The sequence below is a fragment of the Tetrao urogallus genome, assembly GCF_951394365.1.
Source record: "Tetrao urogallus genome assembly, chromosome: 2".
Taxonomy (NCBI): Eukaryota; Metazoa; Chordata; class Aves; order Galliformes; family Phasianidae; genus Tetrao; species Tetrao urogallus.
Window position 1 is genome coordinate 19,453,529 of NC_136814.1, and position 22,948 is coordinate 19,476,476.

At 38.9% G+C, this 22,948-nt stretch overlaps 1 protein-coding gene across 1 annotated transcript in view; it reads left to right on the forward strand.

The window, feature by feature from the left end:
• Positions 1 to 713: 713 nt before the first annotated feature.
• The window catches only part of ESRRG (estrogen related receptor gamma), a gene marked incomplete at its 5' end in the record, with an annotated part of 349,526 nt that continues 327,291 nt past the window's right edge, over positions 714 to 22,948 (forward strand). The window contains one exon of the mRNA XM_079550576.1: positions 714 to 811. Within this exon, the coding sequence (XP_079406702.1) occupies positions 714 to 811 (98 nt within the window). The remainder of the gene's footprint in view (positions 812 to 22,948) is intronic.

Here is a 22,948-nt window from a genome sequence, read left to right on the forward strand (position 1 = left end):
ACTGGGCTCCACAGATTTGATCCAGTGCTAGGGGGTCTAACTTGACTATTAAATAAAAGAACCGGCCTTCTCCTGTTCCCCAAATCTGTTGGTTTGTACTTTGTATCAGAAGAAAACAGCTGGCGTGTGTGCAGCTGATGCAGGGCAGGTTCCAGTTATATTTAGGATAAACAGGATGCCCACTGTACTCATTGAACAATTCTGAGGCATAAAATGCTTTTGGGTGCAGCTCACAGCTTCTCATCTGCAAATACCGCGATCAAGATAAAGAAAAATATCTCCTGGTGAATTCTGCAGTTTGTAGTCCTGACAGACTAAAACCTCCTTTTACAGTGACTGAGACTTCTGCTTGTATTGTGACAAGCAGGGGTTTCAGATAGTGTTAATGGCGGTAATACGGTAAATGTGGGTTTCTGAAGTCCTGCAGGACATGCAGCAAGCCCCGGTGATTCAGACTGGGTGAAGTTGTCAAAGGTTGCTTTGCTCTCCAGAGCCTGGCAATAGCTCCACTGAAATGTGATGCCATTGGTTTTCAGCAAAGGTTTCTTTCTGCAGGGCTGCAAACAGAGATCAGCTGCTACTGTGTATACACAACTAGGGAGCAAATCAACCAGCACATTTAAGGAGCCTTTTTAACCCTGAGACTTTCGAAGATTTCTTCTTCACACAGGAAGTTTTCTTTATATTGTCAGATTTAGCACTTTGCTCATGTAATGAGATCAGAGCTAGGATCACTGCTGCACAGTAGAAAGACTTCCTTAAGACATTTGTCCTTGAAACTGCACCAAACTCTTGGAAGAACCCAGAACCTGTAAGTATGTATGCTATAGGCAACAATAGCACAGAGCAACGCTGCAATCAACCATTATACAATATCCGATTAGCAGGGCAGGAGGGGTTGTTTTCAGATGTTATGTTACGTTCATTTTCAGTTTGTTCTAAGGAAACAAATCAATTCGGGCTTCTGATACAGTGACTTTGCAGTAGATGAGCTAGTAATGTGTTTGATTTAACTATTCGTTGCTCTCGTGGGACAATGATTGTAGCCATCATCCTGTACAGAACTTTTCTAATGTTTTTAGGCATTTTAAATGATTTTTGGTAGCCATTGTGCAGATAAGTTTTTCCTTTGCTTTTTGATTTTGGCAACCCCACCCTACGACAAACTATAAATAACAGGGCAAAGGGAATTAGCGCACGTTGTTCTGAGGTAGCCATAAAATATATTTGTTTTTGTGGCTTAATTTACTCGTTAGTAGCATTCCATTGTTTGGGGGTATTTTTTGTCTTAATTGAATTCTACTCAGAGCTGTCTGTTCTGTTTTTTACGGTCTTGTATGTGTCTGTTTAAGTTACTTTGCTGGGACTGCAGTCTGGTTAAACCTGTATTTAAGCACTATTTATATTCTGAGCACATTTCTGGTAAAATAAGTGTTTGAGATTTTTTTTTTTAAAGCCGCTAAACAGTATAGTTTTATTAGCAGTGAGCACCAGAGGAGGCACAACATGGACGAATGTTAGATGTAGACCATAGAACCAAGTCCTCTGTGCACTAAGTCAGAGCCAAACCTGTCCACTTTTGTGACTACAACTAATAAAAGCCCAGAGCTCCCTTTTGATAAATTTTTAATATGCAACAATCCTTATGTTTATATGATTAATTTCTCCCAGGTTAGCCTGATTGATGGCTGGATTGTGGTTTCTTAAGAGCTTTCTCCACGAAACCCCCCAGAAGAGCTGCATTCCATTTAACTAGTGAATGTAAAAACTGGTAACCATGGATTCAGCCACCACTAACTGTCGAGAGCAATGACTTGTTGTAAACAATACAAATGAGCCAGGATAGCAGAAGCAACCAGACATGAAATGATTTTAATAGAAATTACGGTAAAGGTCATGTGATACTGTATCGGCTTGAATTCAGTGTTAAAGGGAAAGTATTTCAGATTTGCAGGTTTGATTTAAATTGAACATCTCTGGGAGCTTCACATTTGCGTGAGACCCGCAGAAAATGAAGCAGTGTTTGGAAATGAATCTGCTTAATTGCACATTATGACTTATACCCTGATCCCAAAAATGTATGAGTAACTCTAATCAGTGAGATTATTCATGTACTTAAAATTAGGTGGTTGTATAAGTGTTTGTAGGATCAAGGCCTTTCTAGGTAAGTTAGTAAAGGGAAAAAAATTTAAATTGTAAGGAAATAATAACCTGTCACTAATGATAAATCATGGAAATGCGAGTTTTAGTACTGGTGTGCGGTTTGGTTGGAAATCGTTTGCTTGTTTGGATAACAGGAAAACAAGTTATATTTATCCCTTTGTTTTTAAATGTTATGACTTTCATTTCTCATATCCACCATTCCTCAAATCCTCTTCTTAATTTATAGCCTCTCTCCTTTGGATAACTGGTACACTGGGGTGTCAGCTATTATAATACAGCATGATGATAGGCACATGCAGATCGCATGAGCAGTCGTGTGTCCTATCTCAAGAATTTCCATCCCTACAAAATCTTTGCTGACTCCCAGCTGTCACATGGCTGTCACTCACAAATTCTAACCATAATCAAATCCGTTTCCGTGTGCATGCTCTAACCAAACCTTGCTACGTCGCTGTGTGTGCAGGCACAAATGGCCCTGCTTTAAGCGATTTCTCTGTGTAAATTGGGCTCTCCCCCAAGCCTGCTGCATTCCACTAATATTTCTCCATTAATTTATTCTTGGGCGCTGCTTCCCTGTCATGCCTCTGCTAACCACACGTCCTTTGTAAGAAGGAACCTGGAATAATAATAGCAGTTGGTCAGAAATGCAAACAGAAATATCTCTGTGCTTTGTGTAATACAACAGCTCAAATCACTACCAATCTAAACTCACACCTTCCACCCTAAATGTCTAAAAAATTTTAACTCTTAGTGTTCTGTAGGCGAAACTGTCACCTTGAAGCATACCAACTTGATTCATTTGAGTACCAGATTTCCTTAGCACTTACATCTTTTGGAAAAGCCAAGAGTAGTTCCAGTCTAGGTCTAGATTATTTCTATTTTCAGTTATTTCTGTCTTTCTAGAGTTCCTTATATAGATGTTGCTTTCCCAGTAATTGTGGTTTATATGTTTTTCAATCAGAAATATTTTAAAGAATTTCTCATTAGTCTTTTACAGATGACCAATCTCTGTCAAACACAGGTTACAACTGAAGATGTGTAGGTAGATACAGGACAAGTCTTGCTTTCCCTGTTCTTCTGAGATTACTTGTCAAGCTGGGTGGTTTTGCTTGTGTGAGTCCAAAAGGTAAGATTTAGCTTATACATAGATTAACAGCAAGTCACTCACATAATACAGGCAAGAATAGACTGTCTTCTACTGGAAAAAAAAAATCACCAACAAAACAACAAGCAACCTTTTCAATAAGGAGGCAAAGGAAGATTTGGGGGAAAAAAAAAAAAAAGCCAAATTGCAAAACATTTTTGGTCGGGGCTGGTCATAGAGAGGATATTCTTGTAAACCAGACCTACAAAATTACCAAAAAGGAGGAGACAGAGAGGGCATCATCTTAACTTTGCATGCACAATCTGGGAGAACTGAAAGTAACATGTTGATAAAAGCAATGAGAGTCGAGACCAACATCTGAATGACCTGGAGAAAGCACACTAGACTATCCACCATGGGCTTTTTATGTACTATTAATAATTCTTGCAACTCTTAAAAAACAGGTGGGGGAGTGGAGAATTGTTGTGCCTGGCTAAAGAACCAGGTTTCAATCTGGAAAGATAGTGAAATATTCAGGAAGGAAGTAGTGTGCAGTGCCTTCCATGGACTTATCTGGCATGGGACAACAGGTGGTTTTCCTTTGCTCAAAATATCTTTGGTATCTTTGCAATTTGTGGTGTATGCACAAGTCTACTTTCCTGTATTTTGTAATGTAAAACTTTGACCAGTTAGTGGATGAGCTGCTAGAAATCTTTTCCCATTTGTAGATAAGAAGAGCTGGAAGGCAAGTTCTTTTGTTCCTCTCTCAGTTTATAAAGTTCAGGTGCTGTATTGGGTATTTGCAGAAGATTTAGGCTAGAATTCTCATTGGAAGCAGAGCCTTGTAATGATGGATTTGAGTCCCCAGAATGGAGACCATGGTGTTTTACTTGTAGAGAAGTCTCAGTGTATACAATAAGGCAAATGTTGCAGTACTATGGAGAGCATCCTTGGTGACTAGGAGAAATTCTATAAAAATAATTGGTAACAATTAATGGCAATATCCCTTTTAAACTTGGTTATAATAATAATAATAATAAATCGTAGTTCATGATTGTAATTCTAATCTACCACTTCTATTCAAACTGCTTTAATTGATTAGGTAATATTTGGATATGTAAATATCACATCAATAGTCTTATCAGCTAAATTCAAGTGTTACTGAGTAAAGGCAATCTTGATATAGATATGCCAAGCGTAAGGTATAGAGAGTAAATTGGTACCTAGATCTGCTCACACTTAATTGTTGAGACTGCCAGTTCTGGTGCAGGTGAGCGAGAAATAAATTTGTAGTTCTTGTCAGGTGGACTACTGGCTATAGAGAACTGGGCTGAAACTATTTAATTTCATGGAGCATAGCAAACTATTTGGTCACTGAATTGTTCTTTACATTGTTCTTTAAATTATTAACTCTGTGTGAACAGTCCAGTGTTTGATAAATTTCCACTCTCTTCTAGTTTATTTTTTAGCTAATGTGAGTAAGCAAAGCTTTTGGAGAACTCACTCAATCTTATGAGCATTTCTGAATGTGCTTCTTCCCATGCACAACTGTTGAGTCATGGCCCGAACCACTGATTGATTAGCTGAGGTGAGGACTGGGTCAGCCATGGGAGCACAGGTGAAGGCAATTCAGCTGTGTGACCAGAAGGGGTGGAGCCTGGCTGCACCTCTCCTAGACCTCATTTAAGGGCTGATGGCCACTGGGGATGGATCTCTTTCTGGAGATCCCTCCTTTTGGAATTTTCTACTGCGAGCCTCGAGCATGGGTGAGCATTTCATTTTTGATCGTCTCTTTCCACTGCGATAATCTTTCTAGCTATAAAACTGCAAAATACCATCCTAACTGTGCCACTCTTGTAACTGTACATTTGCTAATTGTACACATGGCTTACGGACTGTAAATTTCTCTATGTTAGCAAATGTGTTGTGGGGTCAACAGACAGGACTGTGGTCAAAATTGGCTGGATTAACTTTGCATTAACTTTCTGGGACTAGAAGGTCTTCCATTATTCTGTATTATTCCTTTGTATAAAATAAGGTTACTCTCTGTATATTTTAGTTTTAATAGAACCAGACTGACGCTGACCATTAGCTTTTGCATGCATAGACTCTCTTCTTTCTGGCAAAGCTTTAGGCTCGGATCCACAAAAGGATTAGGTGCCTTAAGTGGGACTTAAGTGGGATTTAGGTATTGAAAGCCCAAATCGAGATCCTCAATATTCTCACTGAACTGCCATTTAACCTTAGAAGTTGCCTAACCTATGTGAATGCCTATATTTTCAATATCCAGCTTTCCCAGATGGCCAAAGATGTGCTTTGGATGTTCTCAAGCTTTTCCATCCTGACAAGGTTGAGCCTCTCTGCTCCCATCTTTTCCCTCATGTTCTAGCAGACTTCAGAAAAAACAAGCTCCACTTGCAGGACTATGACTTTCTGAGTGTGATGTATCTCACCTTCTTCAGTTGTGTCCTTAAATGAAAGGAGTTTTCATGAAGTTTCTGTCAGGAGCAATCTGAGAAACTTAGAAATTTGATCATGACTGTGTAGGGCCAAAGGTCCTAGAGAAGAAGTGAGATTTAAGATGCAGCACAACCTTCATTGTTGCCTCCTGGCAGTCTTGGACTGTTTGCTGCTGGCAGTGATCTCTCATGAATTATCAGCATAAGACACAGGAGTAGTTATCAGGGCTGAAAGTTTCATTATATTATCAAAACATCTAAAATTTGGGTACTGGCTTGTGAAATTATCACACCTTGATGAATCCAGGCTTGCTGTTTTGTAATAGCAGTTTTATAGGGAAGAACTTTTATAAACTTTTTTCTGCAAGGAATCACATAGAATCCCACCTATCTCTGTGACATGTGGCAAATGTTCCATTTTCTGAAAGCCAGACTTGTTGGGGTGTTCCATGTGCACACACAGAAATAACAATCACTTTTCTGAATTCCTTGAGCTGTGAGTGGAGTGATGGCTGCCTTATTTTGTGGAGGTGAAAGCAAATAATGTTTTGTTAGCAGCTGAGTAAGTGGTCCTGTACCATCACTTATTTCTCAGCTGTACTCGTGACATTTTTGTGTTCTTAGCCATGTCTGCTGTTTGTTTAAATCCTGCTCAGTTCCTTGATGTATCAGTTTTCTGTAGACTTTTGTTCGAGTAGTCCCAAATGCTATCCCATTTCAAATAGATGAAACTTTATCAGCAAATAGTCTTTAATCAATAACCTTAACTCTTTCCCTTAACTCTTATAGGCTCATTTTGACCTTTTCTTTTTAAAACATTAGGTGGCTGTTGTTTGTTTTTCTTTTTTGGGCACGCTGTACGTAAAAAAATTTGTCAGAATTTCTACTGAATCATCCCTTCTTTTTTTTAGTCAGAAGTTGTGCAAATGCACACTTTTCTGTACGTTAATGGGTAAGTCTTTTTTCCCCACTGAAAACCCAGATTTTTTCTTAGGGAAGCTCCTAGTTTTCTAATTTCTCAAGACGGTTGGACTGTGTGCAACCTTAAAGCTGTTTATTACTGCTTTTAATTTGTGTATGTATGCAATCCTATAAACAACAGAACGGAACCAAAAACATTTTTATAAAGATGTAGCCTAGAAACTATACAAACAGTCAGATGTACTCTGAAAATTAGGAAACTGATCAGAAGAAACCAATATGTAGTGAACAATATTAACATCTAATAATGATTGTTTTTTGTGTATTGTACAAAAACAAGGTGTGCTTATGTTTGGGTAGATAACATTTTTAGGACTGCCTAATGTAATGACATCTTAATAGCTAAGAATGTTATCTATATGGTTTTAAAACTGTTTCCAAATCTGTTATTTTAATAGAGAGTATAGGTGTTATAAGCTATTGTGCACCTTTCAGTCCACTAACATTGTATTTTCAGCATAGCATACTTGAATCGTGACATATTTATCTGAGTATTTTAATGCATACAAACATTAGCTCCTGGGCACATCTTTCATAATTTCACTTGTACTTTTGAATTATTTGTCATACAATCACACTGTGGCATTTCAAGGACAGATTGATCAAGTTTGTCAGGGGCAATCCTGTGAGTGTTCTTGTTTTGCTGTTTTACCTCTTCTGCTGCAGAAGATCTGTTTCTGGACTTTTCCAAAGATACCAACTTGCTACACAGAGTGACAAATCAGATATAGCACAGTAAGGTGACAGAAAGCAACATACTTCTGTCTGATTGCAGGGAGGAGATAGCATTGTGAGTGTTAAATCGCAGTATGTAATGAATGTGTGGCTATTGTATGTGACCAATTTTAGGTATAGGAAGATTAGCAAATATTGTGTCTTCGTGGCTACTAGATTACTTGCATGCATGCTTGCTAAATCCTATATGCAGCACTTCTATTTGCCAGGTTACGCATTGAGCTTTTAGTAGTCAACTAAAATGTTAAGGTTCAGTTTAGTGGCTCTTGCAATTAGTGGAAAATATTGCTTGTGTTCATTTGGTAAACCATATTACATATGATATACATATGCACAGTACATGCAGAGGTGAAAGATAACGGATTGATTCTCATGGATCCCATAGTCACTGGCTTTTAAGGATAAATTACAGGACATTTTAATTATTGGAGGTAATCTGGCAGAAAATTGAATCTTGGGTTTGTGTGTGAGAGGAAGTTTGGTCTCCCTTGCGCACCATAACTTCTTTATTCTAAAAGCAGCTTCTAGGATCCCCGATGATTTGTCAGCTAGTGTGTTTCATGTTGGTGTGGGAAAAATGCTGTGTCTGAGGTAGACTTAGATCCATTGTAGAAGCAAGAAGTCTTATTTTTCAAGGCAAGCAAGAAGCTTATTTTCAAAGAAAGGTTCTCAGCCTTGTAATGCTTATTTGCTTTGTCTCTGTGGAGGCAGCCAAAGTGTAGGAGGTAAGTCTGTTGCTTGTCTCTTTTCAGAGATTTTGTTTGTGGTTTTTGCTTATGGGTACAGGTAAAGAATTTAGGGTACAGGTGAATTTTTTTTTGCCATAATATAAAACAAACACAGTAGGTTAGACTTCAGCCATTCAGAGAACACTTTGAGAAGTACTAGGGACAATATCCATAACTAAGAATTTGTTTGAAAATAAAGGCAGAGGTACAATTTGGTGACAACCAAATGCATCAAGGGGATATGTATATATTTTTTCTTTTTCTTTTCTTTTCTTTTCTTTTTTTTCTTTTCTTTCTTTTTTTTTTTTTCTTTCCCAAACGAATAGGTTGAAACATATCTAGCTGAAGTTGCTGGAAAATGAGGGCCTATATCTTCCCACAGAATGGAAACTAAAAGGATGATAAGAGTGATGTCTTTGATGTGTGATCGTGGCTGAACTAGAATTTCTCAGATTCACAAATGCTCCAAATGCAGTTCTCTCTGACAGAATAATCAGGAGTCGCCTAATAGAGTTCATACAATGCAGTTTTTATCAACATTTTAGCTCTTGCTCAGAAGTAAGTATCAGTTACTTCTGTGTGAAATGAAATTCAGGAGCGCATGTCTCTCAGTGCAGCAAGCCCAGAATCTGCTCCATTGGGCTCTGCTCCATTGCAGTGCAAATCAATGTTTTGAGACTGTCTTGTGGGCACTAAGTCCTACTCTAGTTAGAAATACACAAATGTAATTAAAGATAATAGTATTTTTTCCATAGGTACACACTGAAGAAGGTGAGGTTGGTAATAGGCTCCTGTCAAGTTGCATGAAGAACAGGAAGTTGAGAGCTCTGATTTGTAGGAGGATGTAGTTAAGTGAGGATCTTTACCTATGAAATAATTCTCCAGCTGTATAGAAAAGCATGCAGGATAAAATCTTGTCTTCACTGAGATCAGTGGGAATCTGCTTTGATATCTTTGTGTATTCTGTATACTCCTTTGGTGCTCTTCCTGCTGGTGATTGAAACCCCAGTAGAGACTTCAGCAGAATCCTCACCATAACATTAGGTTTGATCTTTACAGGAAAGGCTAGTATGCTAGTAATACAACAATAAAAAAAAAATACTGCCAAAGACAGGAGTTTTAAAACTCTCTATTTTATATTTTGACACAGTTATTTTGAGTGATACCGGCACAGAAACTGAAATGTTTGTGGGGCTTCTTGCCAAGCAGGGTAAAAATGGTTGTGTGGCTTTTTTTCTTTTTTTTTTTTTTTTTTTTTCTTTTATCTCAGTGATAGGATACTGAGAATCAAGGCTATGGGCACTAATTGAAAGGGACACCTCAAAAGAGGAAAAATAGCAGTGCTTTACAGAACTGTTTATAAAGTATTTGAACTCTTTAATAGAAAGGAGCAGTAAGAAATTTCAGTTATTCCTCTTTTAACAGAAATCTGTATTTGGGCTTCTGGTAGTCTCTCCTTTATTTATAACAAAACCCTTGAATATCATTCCAAGTCGTTCAGCTATCATAAGTGATGTGATAATGAGGACAGAGTATAGGTCATGAATCTGCAAGTACGTGTGAGGAGATTGGTGAGCTTAACCTACCAGGTGAAAGAAAGGTTAGTATAGCAACTGTGCGAACACTTCAAAGCATGCAGCTAGTTTGCTGCACTAACTTAATTATCTCTGCTATAGATATGTTTGACAAACATATCTATAGCCCAGATACTATTACTTTGCTGTGGGAAATAGCAGAAGACTTCTGCTTGGTTGCCAGTTGACGGAAGCCTTCCTTCTCCTTCCTTGAATTACTGTTTTCAAGGACTTTCCCTCCCTCTTTGCCCATTTGATGAATAGAAACCTTTCTTCTTAGCAGTAGAAAATATCCTAAGATTGAGAATGGAGCGGCCCGATGGGATAGGTGCAAAATGATGAAGTAAGTCTGGTGAGGACTTCATCCTATTTTAATCAAATACTGCCTGAGCAGACCAAAAATAAAATTTTATCACTCATGCTGAATCACCCATATTACAGTGTTAGCGCCATGTCTCAGCACACAGCTTGCGTTCCCTGTGTAATACTACAGGGTGTTTTTGAGCATCCCAGCATTGCTGACTTTTTCCACAAACAGTGTGATCTATTCCAGGATTACCAGCGCTACCGGTCACATGGAAACACAAGATGATGCCCTGTTCTTTGACACTAAAATGTGGCTTCCTGTCAGCAAACTGTGGACTTTAATAGGCAAAGACGGTGGGGGGGGACTCTTCAGTTTTTTAGTCCTTTTGCTTTTGGAGAGACTGTTACACAGTGAGGTACAGTTCTAAAACATGGTCATTTTTAATACCTCTCTCTTGAGTCTTGCTGACAGATTGGGAGTGTGGAGGACGGGAGGAGGCAAAACAGACAAGCTGAAAACAGGATGTATACAATACATTAAAGTAGAGCAAAACAAAAATAAACAAACTCATGTGAACACAGAAGGGGTCTGTTTTAAGGCCATTCTGAACTCCTGCTTTAGATGGCCTGTGGTGAAAATCACTAGCTAAAATAGATGCTATTTGTGTCTTCTTTGAACTGAGTTTACACAAATGAACTCATTAGCCAGCAGCTCTAGCTGGTAAGAACACACAATACATTTTGGTAGTTTTTTTTCCTTTTTTTCTCTGAACAATACTATTACTATTGCAAACCTTAAAAAAATATAAACAGAGAGCTTTGGCATGCATTCTCTTTCATATGCAGTTTATTTCTGTTAGTTTTCTTCTTTGGAAGCCCATGGGCACTGATGCATGCTGAATATCTTTTGCTCAACAATGCTTTAAAAATCAGAAATGTAGTCCTGAGTCTGATGCTTTATATGTATAAATCTGGAATTTATCTACTCTCTTTGAGGAGTTATTGCGCTTTTCCTCTTTTGGAGTGTGGGTTGAAACTTATCTGACTGAGAAGTTTTCTGATTTGAGAATGTAGATGAACGTTATTATGTTTTATTGGCTTGGGCTGCACTTGGTACTGACTTTTGATGAAAGTAAAGTAAGTGAAAGTAGAACTTTGAGCTTTCTTTTTTTTTTTTTTTTTTTTTTTTTTTTTTGTTTGTTCCATTTTGGTTATTTGAATTTTGTAAGGAAACTCTGCTTCCGTGATGATTTCTGCAATCTTGTCTCTTTTTGGGGAAAGAGTACTGCTGACTTTTGCCTGTCTCTAACACGCTCTTCATAGTTTTCTGTTCACTCTGTATAAGATAACATAGCCACTTTCATTTTGTGTTGATGATTGGCAAATCTATTTATTCCTTTATAAATGGGAGAGAATAACAGCTTTGAAAAGAGGCATTTCCAGTTTGATTATTGTCCGTTTTCTTATTGTAGCAGAAAGGAGGATCACATCTCATGAGAAGTTTTATTTGTAGGGATAAGTAGAGAAACGTAGGTGCATTGTGAGCTATTATTTTTGAAGAGAGTTATTAAAACAAGGCTTTAAAAGCATTAAGTGCAGAGAAAATTAAGGAAAAACTATTCTTTTAATGCACGTCTGCATCTTTCTGTGGCAACTATAGGAAAAGTCTGCGTGTACCTGAAAGTAGAGATGTAGTCAAATGGAAAGAGCAAGTGCTTGAGAGTCAGGAGCAGTGGGCTGCGTTCTGGCTCTTACCCTGTCTGCACGCCTCTGTAAAATATTTTGAGACTTCTGGATGAAATGCATTACAAAAGAGCTAAGTGTTACTTAAGCCTGCTTAGTTAGACAGTGGGCTTTAGTCTGCATTATTTTTTTGGTTTATGTGTTACATGAATAGAGTGCAAAGCAGCTAGGAGAGCCTTTTGTTCTTGCACACTGGCTCTTTCCTTTGGCTTTGGTTTTTCTGGCTTAATCACATGTTCTTGAGTGGTAAAGCATGCAGCAGCTATTTGTGCCATGAGGAGGTGCTTAAATAGCAAAGATATTGAGCCATGAACAAACGAGGTTATGGGTACCTCTAGAAGAATACTGACCCTCTCAGTGTGAAAGCGTGGGGAGAGAATGGGTACGCGCTGTCTCATGGCTGTTCATGGAACTGGTACTTCTTCAGTGTCCCACGACATGCTTCTGGTCCCTTCTGCTGAAGGACTACTTTTGTGCTCTCCAGGCAGTGATAGGAGATGATTAGAATAGCAATTTCAGAGCTCCATCCATGGCAGACCAGAACCTATTGCTTTATTAGTCTATGTCCTGCTTGAAACTATAACCCTTAGGTCAGGACTTTAAAGCTATCACCATAGTAGAAGGATCTCTGGTAGAGCAATGCAATGACTGCATCAGACCCCTCTTCTGTGTTGGCTGTCTGTAGAAGACACATTTGGCAGTTCAAACAGCACAGGCTGTCCAGGTGCTTGTTTTATCCTCTCCTCTTGGCTCCGGGAGGAAGTTTGGGTTTCTCTGTACTGGTACAAAGTGGCTTGCTTAGTGCACAGCTGGGGACCCTGTGCTCTAAAACAAATAGTCTGTAACTGCAAGTGAGGAGTTCTAAAAACAGATAGCTAATCTGGAAAAATTGCGTGTTTTGTGCTGGAGGAAATCTCTGAGCCACAAATAGATGGAAGCTGGGAAGAGTGGCATGGGGAATTGTCACTAGATGTCTGCCCCATCATCATCATTGAGTGTCTGCTGTTTGCTGCTATCCCAAACTTAAGTGGACCTTCAGTGGTCCAGCAGAACACAGATGACCCTGAGTATGTAGGTGTGTGTGTGTGCTTGTGTTCAGCTGAGCGGACTTTGGAATCTATACAGAATGCACAATAGTGGGGACACTGACTACGCATCTTCATAATCTCTTTTCTGACAGCTTCTGTAGAGGTAATGTTTTATAGCTGTGTATGAAAATGCTATTAATCTGTGTTTGAGATTCAAGAAAATTCAGCATGCTTATTTATCTTTTGTTGCTTTTTGTAAGTCTTCTGTTGGGAGGACTTAAACCAAATTAGAAACAGGGTAGAATTACTAGACTTCATGTTTGCCCAAATGCCATTTTTTTTCTAATATTGTTATTACTTTGTTTGATTCATATGTTAACCCGTCTACTGATGTAAGACTAAGACTAAACCTGATGCTAGGTAGGTAGTCTTCTGTAGCACCAAAAATTGAGACTGGATGCTTGCACTGCTTAAGTGTCACAGAATGGATGTGACACTTAAATGTGGAACATGAATGTGCCCCCTTAGAGAATGGAAGGATATGATGTTATCCTTCAACAGAGTGAATTCACTGACTCATTTTAAGGAATGGTTCTACCTCTGAATCCTAGGAGCTTCTCCAAAATGGTATTTAGTTACTTTGTAAACAGAACTGTCTCCAAAATATCTTTGTCTACAGTTTCCACGATGTCTATAAATGCTTGATGCATGATGGTTATTTTTTTATCAAGCACCTGCTTTCTTTGCCTAGCTCAGTTATGCAGCAAGGTTGTTTTTACAGTACTAAGAAATGAGCAATATATTCCATATGCCACCAAGCTTTGTAAAGAATCCTGCTGATGACAATTTCACAGCTGCTGAGAAATAGGCCGAATCTTCCACATAAAAAGACAGTAAGGAGAAGAATATCTGTTCCATTGGGATTGGCCATGAGTCTTCCCCAGCTTCTTCCCTCTTGAAGGAAAATTCTCACACTTCCAAGTATTTAACAACAGATGGTGGCAGAAACCAATTTCCATTGCAAAACCCATTTAGTCAGGAAGTATCAAAAAATGTTTTGGAATTATGAAAAATGAATTCTTTACTACTGAGATATCAATGAGAATGAGGCACAAAGCAACTGTTGAATAAACTGAAGAGCCTCTTTGGGCCTGAAAGTAATGGCTATGATCAAACATTCTAGAAACTAAAACCTTAAGATGTGTAGAGGCTAGACTAGAGTTCAGAAGAGCTACAAGTATTATGGTGGTTATAAAAACCAAACTCTTAATTTCTGGACACTGATTGCTTGACCAAGAACCAAGAAAGCAGCCTTCAAAATATGCAGAATGACCTCCAGCTGAGACAAAGCTTAATATAGCTCCTACTGGCTTAGTCAGGTGGAACCTTCCCTTTTGGCTCAGACGATTTGCTGCCCACAGACCGTGAAACTCCCAGGACTCTGGTAACACACAGGGACACAAAATTACTGCAGACACAACCCAGGCCGCTCTAGGGGTTGGTTACAGCTAATGAGTTGCGTGTGTCTGTAAGTTACTGGACACAGCAGGTTTCTTTCTCTGGTGATGTCTGTGGTTGACCAAATGTGTCCTTTTGGAGAGGGTTCTGAAAATATAATGTGCTTCCTTTTAGATGTGTACCATAGATGAGTCTGTATGTGCCATAACTCTTCACAATAAACAGCAACATGTTTTTCCCTCCAGCATTTCCATTGCAAGTCTTAGATGCTCATATAGTTCCGTATGTTGAAAATGCTTTGATAGAACTTCCCATAGATGTGGGACATAAACGGTACTCACAGAGCTATCTTGTTTTATGTATTCTGTTAGAAATGTATACCAAATTATACGGTAATGTCATGTCACCAGAAACAGAGAGCAGATGGAAGTATCTTTCCACATATTGACTCATGTTACTCTGGTGAAAGGAATTTGTTTCTCCCCTTCTGTCAAGCCTGCTAGCCTCTGGCAAAGGATGCAACCCTCAGCGAGAAGAACTTTACCAATAAAGTTCAAGTGACCATCTGATTTAAATAATGAACGTTAGCCACAATAGTTTAGAGGAGACAATCCTATCTGTAGTGTTTGTGTAACAGGGCTAAAAGCAAGTGGCAATGTTGCAGGCTGAGAAGACTGCAGGGAATTAACCCCTAAGGAAGTAAGTAGTCAGTTTTTGTAAGGAAACCACACCGGCTTCCAATATCTGTTTATTTAGAAAAGTTGATGTCTTGGGCCCTTTGGAAGCTAATTGAAAAAAAGAAAAGAAAAAGCAAGTGCCAGGTATCTATATTTTCTATGTCTTCTATATCAAAAAGTGCTGCTCAATAACATGGGGTATAAGTTCCATATTTTAGCTACCAAAACCACGGTTTGCAAACTGATAGTGAAATCCTGATTAATGCAATAAGTATAGATTTGCCGTGAGCAACTTAAAAGCAGCTTTCCTCTGCGTTTCTGCTTGTCGTGTGTGGCATTTGCCTTGATGAGAGTGCAGTTCTCTGATTGAAAGCATGTGAAACGGAACTCAAAAGGGAGCTGGGGTAATCAGTAACTGACTCACCTTCTGGATGTGACAAGTAATGAACCAGTCTAAACTTGCCTGGAGCTTTCTTTGGGACAATACCCACAGGGGAAACCCTCATACGCTCAAGTGAAGCGTTATCAAATGGGCCCTCTATTTTCCCCAAATGCCAGCTCTTTTCTGCCTTGTCTTTAACCACCTGAGGACATGTAACTGCTGATCTCAGCATCTTAGCCAACATTTGCATCTTGGGGCTTGAGTACAAGATAGTCAAATCCCCAACACAGCCTTTTTTACGAAAACTACATATGCTTTTTGTTTGTTTCCTTTTCCTACTTGCCTGCTCCCACAACCCGGGAAACATTTCATCTGCCCTCGCTGGGATTTTCACGTTTGCAAACCTCTTTAACCAGCATTTGGCTCTTTCCACTTTCTTACTTTGATTTGGATGAGTGCCTGAAGCACCTGCTAATGGCCTGAAGCATTCAAGCCGAAATTTGCAGTTCATGTACCACACACACTCAGACTGTTAGCACCTGCCTTCTGGAGCACCTGCTATTCTATGTGTGCATGAGTTTGTGCTTAACAAAAACACCTCTTTTTGGTTCTGTCCTGCTGTCACCTGGTCTCTGTCCATTCCATGCCCCAGTCTTCAGCTTTTCATTTGAGATAGTGTCAATATTGCTGCAGTTGTAATGCTTCAATGAAGAGCATCTAGGTTTCCTTGAGTACAAAGGAATCAGGCATGATAGAAAGGTAGAACAGTCATTGTAGTGAACATAAGTGTTTCGTTGTGCCATTCCAGAACGGACTTAAAACAAAACAAAACTTTTTTTTGTTGTTGTTGTTTTAAAAAAAGCTTTGACTGTTTACTGGGAAATGTTGAACTTCAGATGCTGGTTGAAATGAGTGTGTCGGGCAGCGACAGTCAGAAGCAAAGCTCAAATGGAAATTCATTATTCAGGATATATGGGAAACAGCCTTTGCATTTTACAGAGGCCCAAAAGATGCCTGAGAAGTCTGGGAACGTTCTGTCCTTTCTCCTGTTCCTGCTGCACTTTGAGGGTGTTCTACACACTTTTTCATATAGATACTTCTGATACAGCCTTCCCTATATTTATGTTAAAATTAGCTCTATACACTGCCTTTCTTGAGAAAATAGTCCTCCCTGGCAACGGTAAAGCCTTGTGGAAAATCAAAGTACCGGGTATTAGAAACAATGTCTTTCAAATTACCTTTTATTTTGATTTTGTTTTCAGAAGAATTAGCTTTTCCCAGAGTTTTTGTTGTTTGTGCTGAAGTTAAGATTTGGATTGACCTTTTTCCAAAAAGGTGATCATTTTCTCCACTAGAATCACACTACTAACAGTTGTAAAAGAAGTTTAAGTAGTGGCTGGCTATTTGCTCCTAGATTACCTGCAGTCTCTTTTTCAAGAAGGATCATCCTTCCCTCCACCACGTTGGTCCTGTCCTCCATCTCCTTTCCACATTAGCACCAAGTACAGTTTCCCACAGGAGGCTGCTAAGAGTTTCCCTATGTCCTTGTGCTTCTCTCCGGCAGTGGCATCTGCTACTGCAGAACTGGGCAGGGAAAGGACTGATCTTTCCTCCTGGCTTTCATTGGATTGCCTCAAAATAACTCTAATTAATTTTGTGGAAAGGAGATTTTACTTTGCTCCCATGATGGGATTGCTCTTTGTGCAGATCTCTTGCATGCTATATTTAGGTATGTTTTTGGAACGCCATGTGACCCGAATCAGATAACTTCTGAACTGCTAATCATGTCTTTGACACTGACTCCCTCCATGGCTTTGGGGCATTTTATGGTTTTCTTATATTCACAATAAAAACAGAAGTGCTCACCTACCTTGTAAAAGTAGTTGCCAATGATAGCAGATACCTAAGGCATTGTTTTAAATTAATTATTTTATCATTTCTATTATAATTGTACTGTTATTGTTTATTAAATGTTTAATTTCAGAAAAAAAATTTCTGCTGTTGTAGTTTTTCTTAATGAATCTCTGTTTTACTATTTCAAAACAAACAAAGAATTCTTATGTGTGTAGACAGAGATAGGGCAGAAAGAGAGAAAAATACTCTTATTTCCTGCCCAACACAATCTTTCTTCCTTTGTTTTTCAGTTGGCTGATACAAGTAGATAAAAAGCTCAGACCTACGACCTGAAACGTTTCCTGTCGTGTTAGCTGTGTCCCTTTTCCTAAGAGGAGAAGTTAATTATCTGCTTGTTTTTTCTTTTTCCTGATTCTTTGAGTTATACAGCCAGACTTGTAATCTGTCATCATCCCTTGTTCAAAGCCACTCCAGGCTACTTGAGCGGAGGCAGCATTGGCTCCACATCCAGCATGGGTCTGGAGCCTGTCATGCACTGTAGGACATTCTCTTTGTTGCTAATGTCCAAAGTTGCCACTTCCTGTCTTAGCTACTTCTGCAGGGAGCTTAGTATTGGTATTTCGTTAGGCTTCACCTTTTTTTTGTCCTGAATTCCTTAAAGCCTTCTGATAAGCAATTGGATCAGAAGGTCTTTTTAGTCTTCAGTAGGTGTGCAGAAGTTCGGTTTGACCATTTGGTCAGTCAGATAAAGAATGGGAGAAATTGCAGGGATGCTTTTCATCCTTAAAGAAGCAGAGGGCAAAGAAGAATAGAATCCTTCATTATTGCAAAGCAAATTTATGAAGTCTAATTATGAATAGTAGCATTTCTTTTTTTCTTTTTTTTTTTCTCCAAAGAAACTCTCTTTCAAAATGAAATCCTTTGTCCAAGTGCTTATTCTTTCCCTCTTACTAGTAATAAAAAGTAAAATAATACATATAATAAAAATCAGATTTGAGGAAAAAGCAGATAATGAAATATCTGCCAAAGATTCTGTAATACGTGTCTGTCAGAGAAAAAACATTCTTATATTTGAATCTCTGAAATGTAACTGCACCAGGCTGGTTGGGAAAATTTGTTTGAAGATGTATTACGTTCCACGATCAAATGGAAAAAATGGCACCTGTCATCATATTTAGAAAACAGCTGGGTAACATGGCGAAGTGCCACAGTCTCTTTTCACATGGCCTTTATGCTGAAACCATCCAAGCTCCACTCTCAGCAACTGGAGAAACCCTGTGCCTTTAAATGGTTACAGAAACATCTACTTAGGGGCCAGCTCTTATTGCAGCAAAGCCTGCTTCTGATGCTTCTAATTAGCAGTTAATGGATTATACTTTACTTTTATAACCCACCCAGCAGGCACTCTTCTGTAGTATTTTTCAGCTATTTTTGGTAGAAGACACATGCATTTGTGCTGCTCTTCATGCTGTCATTTTAGGCACACACACAAAAAAAATTAGGAATAAATCTCTATCTGAGACTATTTTAGCACTCAAATGCTTAATTTAAGTCCAGTTAAGCATTTCCTAAGTGTATTTTCTTTTATCTAATGTCTTAGGAAAAAACAAAAACAAAAAACCTGTAACATTCTAATTGCTGTATCTGATCTAGGCTTGGATGCTGACTCTAAATAGATACATATTATTAATTACAATATGCATATACCACGTGAGAAACCTAGGTTTTTAAAATTTGCAAACACAGTTTCAATGTCTATTCATTTGGGAAAAAAAAAATTCATTCTGCTGAACATACTATGCTTTTGTAAGTTAGTTGGGCTTGTGGGAAATAATGATTTTTATATAAAATTTGAATTAAAATAGCAACGCCGGTGCTAGTATTGAAGATTTGCTATGGTGTATGCGTGTGTGCATACACATATACAAAAAATATGGAGTGTATATGTGTTAGTATGCATACTAACATAGATCTGTGTGTGTCCACATTTAACTGTGTTTAATATGAAAGAGTCTCATATTTCACCCTCAAGGAATTAATTTTGGTGCCAATTTTGGGCAGGACACCGAAATCACTGATGTGCTTGTGACCCTGATTTCCTCACTGAGGGACATCCAGCAGAGCAAGGCCTACCACGGGTTAGGCTGGGACAGGAGGGGGAGCTCTCACTGCACCAGCCAGGGAAGGGGAGGACAAGTCACCCAAGGCAAGAAAAAGGAGAGAGACCACCAGCTGCTCTCAGCAGGAGGGGTGATGTGCCCTCACCCTGTGGCACTTGCTCTGGTCTCTTCACCAAAATGGAGGACTTGGCTTCTTCGTTCCTTATGCCAATAACAAACAAAAAAAGTGTACATGGGGAGGGGAGGTGTTACAAATGGTAATTAATTTTGCGTTATATCCATGGCTTAAAGCAAGGGAAGTGCAGATTGCAAAGCTCCCCATGCTTGTATTTTCATCCTGATGCAGCATTGCACTTGCTAAGTGTAAGCCTGGCACCAAACAGTAAGGTCATGTTGATGGTAAACAAACCTTCAGTTTGAAGTTGAGATGCAAAATGCTATCCAGAAAAAATGTGGGAACCATAATTATTTTTTACAAAGGGAATCTTAAAAATAAATTGAAAGCAGGAAAAAGGAGTAATTGGACTGTGGTATTCTATGAAATAGCTCTTTCAGTGAAATGGGATGGATGATGGCAGCTTACTCTCTGTACTGGCTTTAGAGAAGGATTTTCTTGAGCTCTTTGAGAAGGAGGTCAGAGATAGGTCTGTTGGGCAGTCCCGCCTCATTGCTGGGACAGGTCCTCACTGCTGGATTCTGTTCAAGCTTAAAGTGAGGTTGTAGTCTCTGAAATTATTTTATTTTTACTCCTATGATCAAGCAAAGCTGTACTGACATCCTCCAATGTGCTGTTGTTTTTCCTTTAAGAAATATGGGAGCATGAAGAGATTGCAATACTTTTTTTTTTGCTTTCTCCCAAAGCTTCTGCAGAGGTAAAGTCAATCTATTCACCTGGTCAACCTCATCATAGTGTGTTGCAAGCTTAATCAGGGGTGTAAAAGGACTGCACAATTAGCCTTTTTCTGACCTCTCCCCGAGGTGTTGGTCAAAGTACGTGGCTGCCTAGAGCTGCATTTCTGACCTTTGCACCTGAAAGTAGGAAGCAAGGCTGAGACACCACCATTTCAATGCCAGCGTCTGAGATCTGCAACAGGCAGACCTCTAGAGCTCCGATGCCTTTTGCTCTCCCTGGTTTCATCCCTTGGCAGGCTATGCCAAGGAGGTGTAAGTTACTTTGCAGTAAGTGAGGTTATCAGGGAGAACTTCATCCAGACTACTGTGGCTCCTTCAAGCAGAGTTGCCTGCTTATCCAAAAGTCAGCGTGGGAAGTTCCCCAGAAAAGCTGAACTTTGATGTTGGCAGTCAAGACGTATTCCAAATTCTTGAGAACAGTTTTGGTTTTTTTTAATTATATGAAGTGCAGGAGACCTGTGAATAGGGTATTTTCAGATCGCGCTATCAAATACTCACTATCATGATATCACAGCAATTAAAATTTGACTTAGAATTTTTTTAAAGAAGTGTACAGTAACAGCAGAAAGTTTGATGAAGAGCAGTGTGCCTCTCTGCACAGAAATTCTGCTCTTGCAACTAAATTGAACATCGCTCATTGCTCTCAGTTGGATGAACCCTTTTTGGAAGTTCTTTTTTTAAGCTAGTGGATTGGACTTCTAATTTTAACTCTTATGGTTTATATTTAGAAACATTTCCAAACTTGTTTACAAACACCTGCACTTGACAGTGTGTGTCTGCAATTTTAGAAGGACTCATTTGTCACTTCCAGTGGGGGCTGAGAGGGCATCTGAGTTCTTTGGGTTTGTACAGTTACTTTCAGGACACTGGGACAGAAGTGCATTGGTGGTTTTTTTTTTTTTTTTTTTTTTTTTTTTTTTTTTTTTAATAAGATCACAAGTATATGATATTTCAAGAGGGAGTTGCATATATCTGATCAGAAAGTAGGTCTTCATGACTAGTTGTGGATTATTTCAAAGTCAAGAGGATTGTTGGTCAGTGGTCATTTGGAACAAAACTTGTATGAAACTGTCATGCAAAGAAGAAATTCCAGAAACTGATTTTAATAGTTTGGTCTCTATATTGGAGAAGGTGGTGCACAGGTTTTCTGCATTTCTCTCTTTAAGGATATTTCTTTCTTTTCAGCTGTCCTTCAGAATTTATTCTGAAAGAGCTCAATGTAACTTCAGAATTCATCACTGAGTTGTTGTTTGTTTTTTTTTTATCTGTTGGTTGCTTTTTTAATATAAAATCAGAAATAAAATGCTATACATACAATGAAGCAATAGAGCATGCTTCTCATTGAGCTTGAATAGGATCCGCAAGTCTTTGGTCATCTTCTTTGCAATGGGGTGAATTCTCTGTTATTCCATGACCATGTATGCAATTAGCCTTAAATCCAACAGGTTGTCAAAACATTTTATTAAAAAGTCTGTGGCTCCTTGTCATGCTATTTACACCTAACTTTAGCTGTATCATGTAGGTTAACTATGTTGATTATCAGTTTTGAGAATAATAGGAAAGCTTATCCTGACTACAGCTTCATGTAGCATGGGAGTGTAGCAGGAAGAATGCTGCAAAAGTGCTTCAAGGGTATGGCTGTGCCAGTGGTAGGCCAAGCAGACTTTGAGCAGAAGTGGCATAAGGTGTCCTATTGATTGCTTTCTGCTCTTGTTGTTACTAATTAGTAGGAAAAACTCCAGTTAATTAGACCAGCCTGTTTGGTGATTGTGTCCTCTACTGGGGACCATGGTCAACGTTTAGAGAAACTCAAAAGGAGGCCACAAAGCAAAATGGTTTTCCTGGTTTCTGCTCCTTTGTTTTCCTGAAAGCACAGATCTGGATTCTGATGAGGAATGTTAATGTGAAAATAGTATGCCTTCAAAGGTGCTTATTCTCTACGCATTTTGTTGAGAGCTGAAGTAAGTGGAATTAGGCACCAAAATACCTTGTTGTATTAGGTAGTGTAGGTATGGTCTTGGAAATTAAACCTGAGGCCTGCAGCAAGGTTTTATACTTGACACTTCTGAAGAACACACAACTCAATGTAGATTTGTTCCAAATTGCTTACAAGTAAATAAAGAGACAATTAAAGTAAGATTTTGAGTACAAACAGCATTGTCTTTTAATGAGGAATGCAATCAGTAACTCACTGTGGTCATGTTAGGTGCATCCATATTTTAAAATTGCCCAAAATAGGATTTAGAAGACCCAGTGCTGTATGAGTCCCAGCAGATGAGAGTTAGGAACACCTGACACTTGAGAAATTGCTAATGATTCAAATATGATCATAGAAATGGAAATCAATTAGAATTTAACACCACTCCTCACCTAACTAGAGACTTATCCTTTATTGTGACTTCTATCTGGAGATAGCACTTTCCAAATTGATGTGCTGAGGGCAATGTCACTTCATGCCAGTGTTATCAGTTTTCCTCTATTTTTGTTTGTTTGTGTCAGCTCTGTGCCCACTTCCCTAAGTGTTAATATGTAGAAATGTTTCCAAAAGGTTAGGGGAGGCTCAAAAGCAAGAACCATGCAAGCGTGGATAGATCCAACTATCCAGCAAAGCCTTGAAAATATGCAAAAACTTCTTTGATGCTGAAGTCTCGTCTGACTGTGAAGTTACTGACAAGCATTCTTGAATTGACGTGATAAGAAAGGCAGACCTCTGCAGAGTGCTTGTGCAGCTATTTGATCTCTGC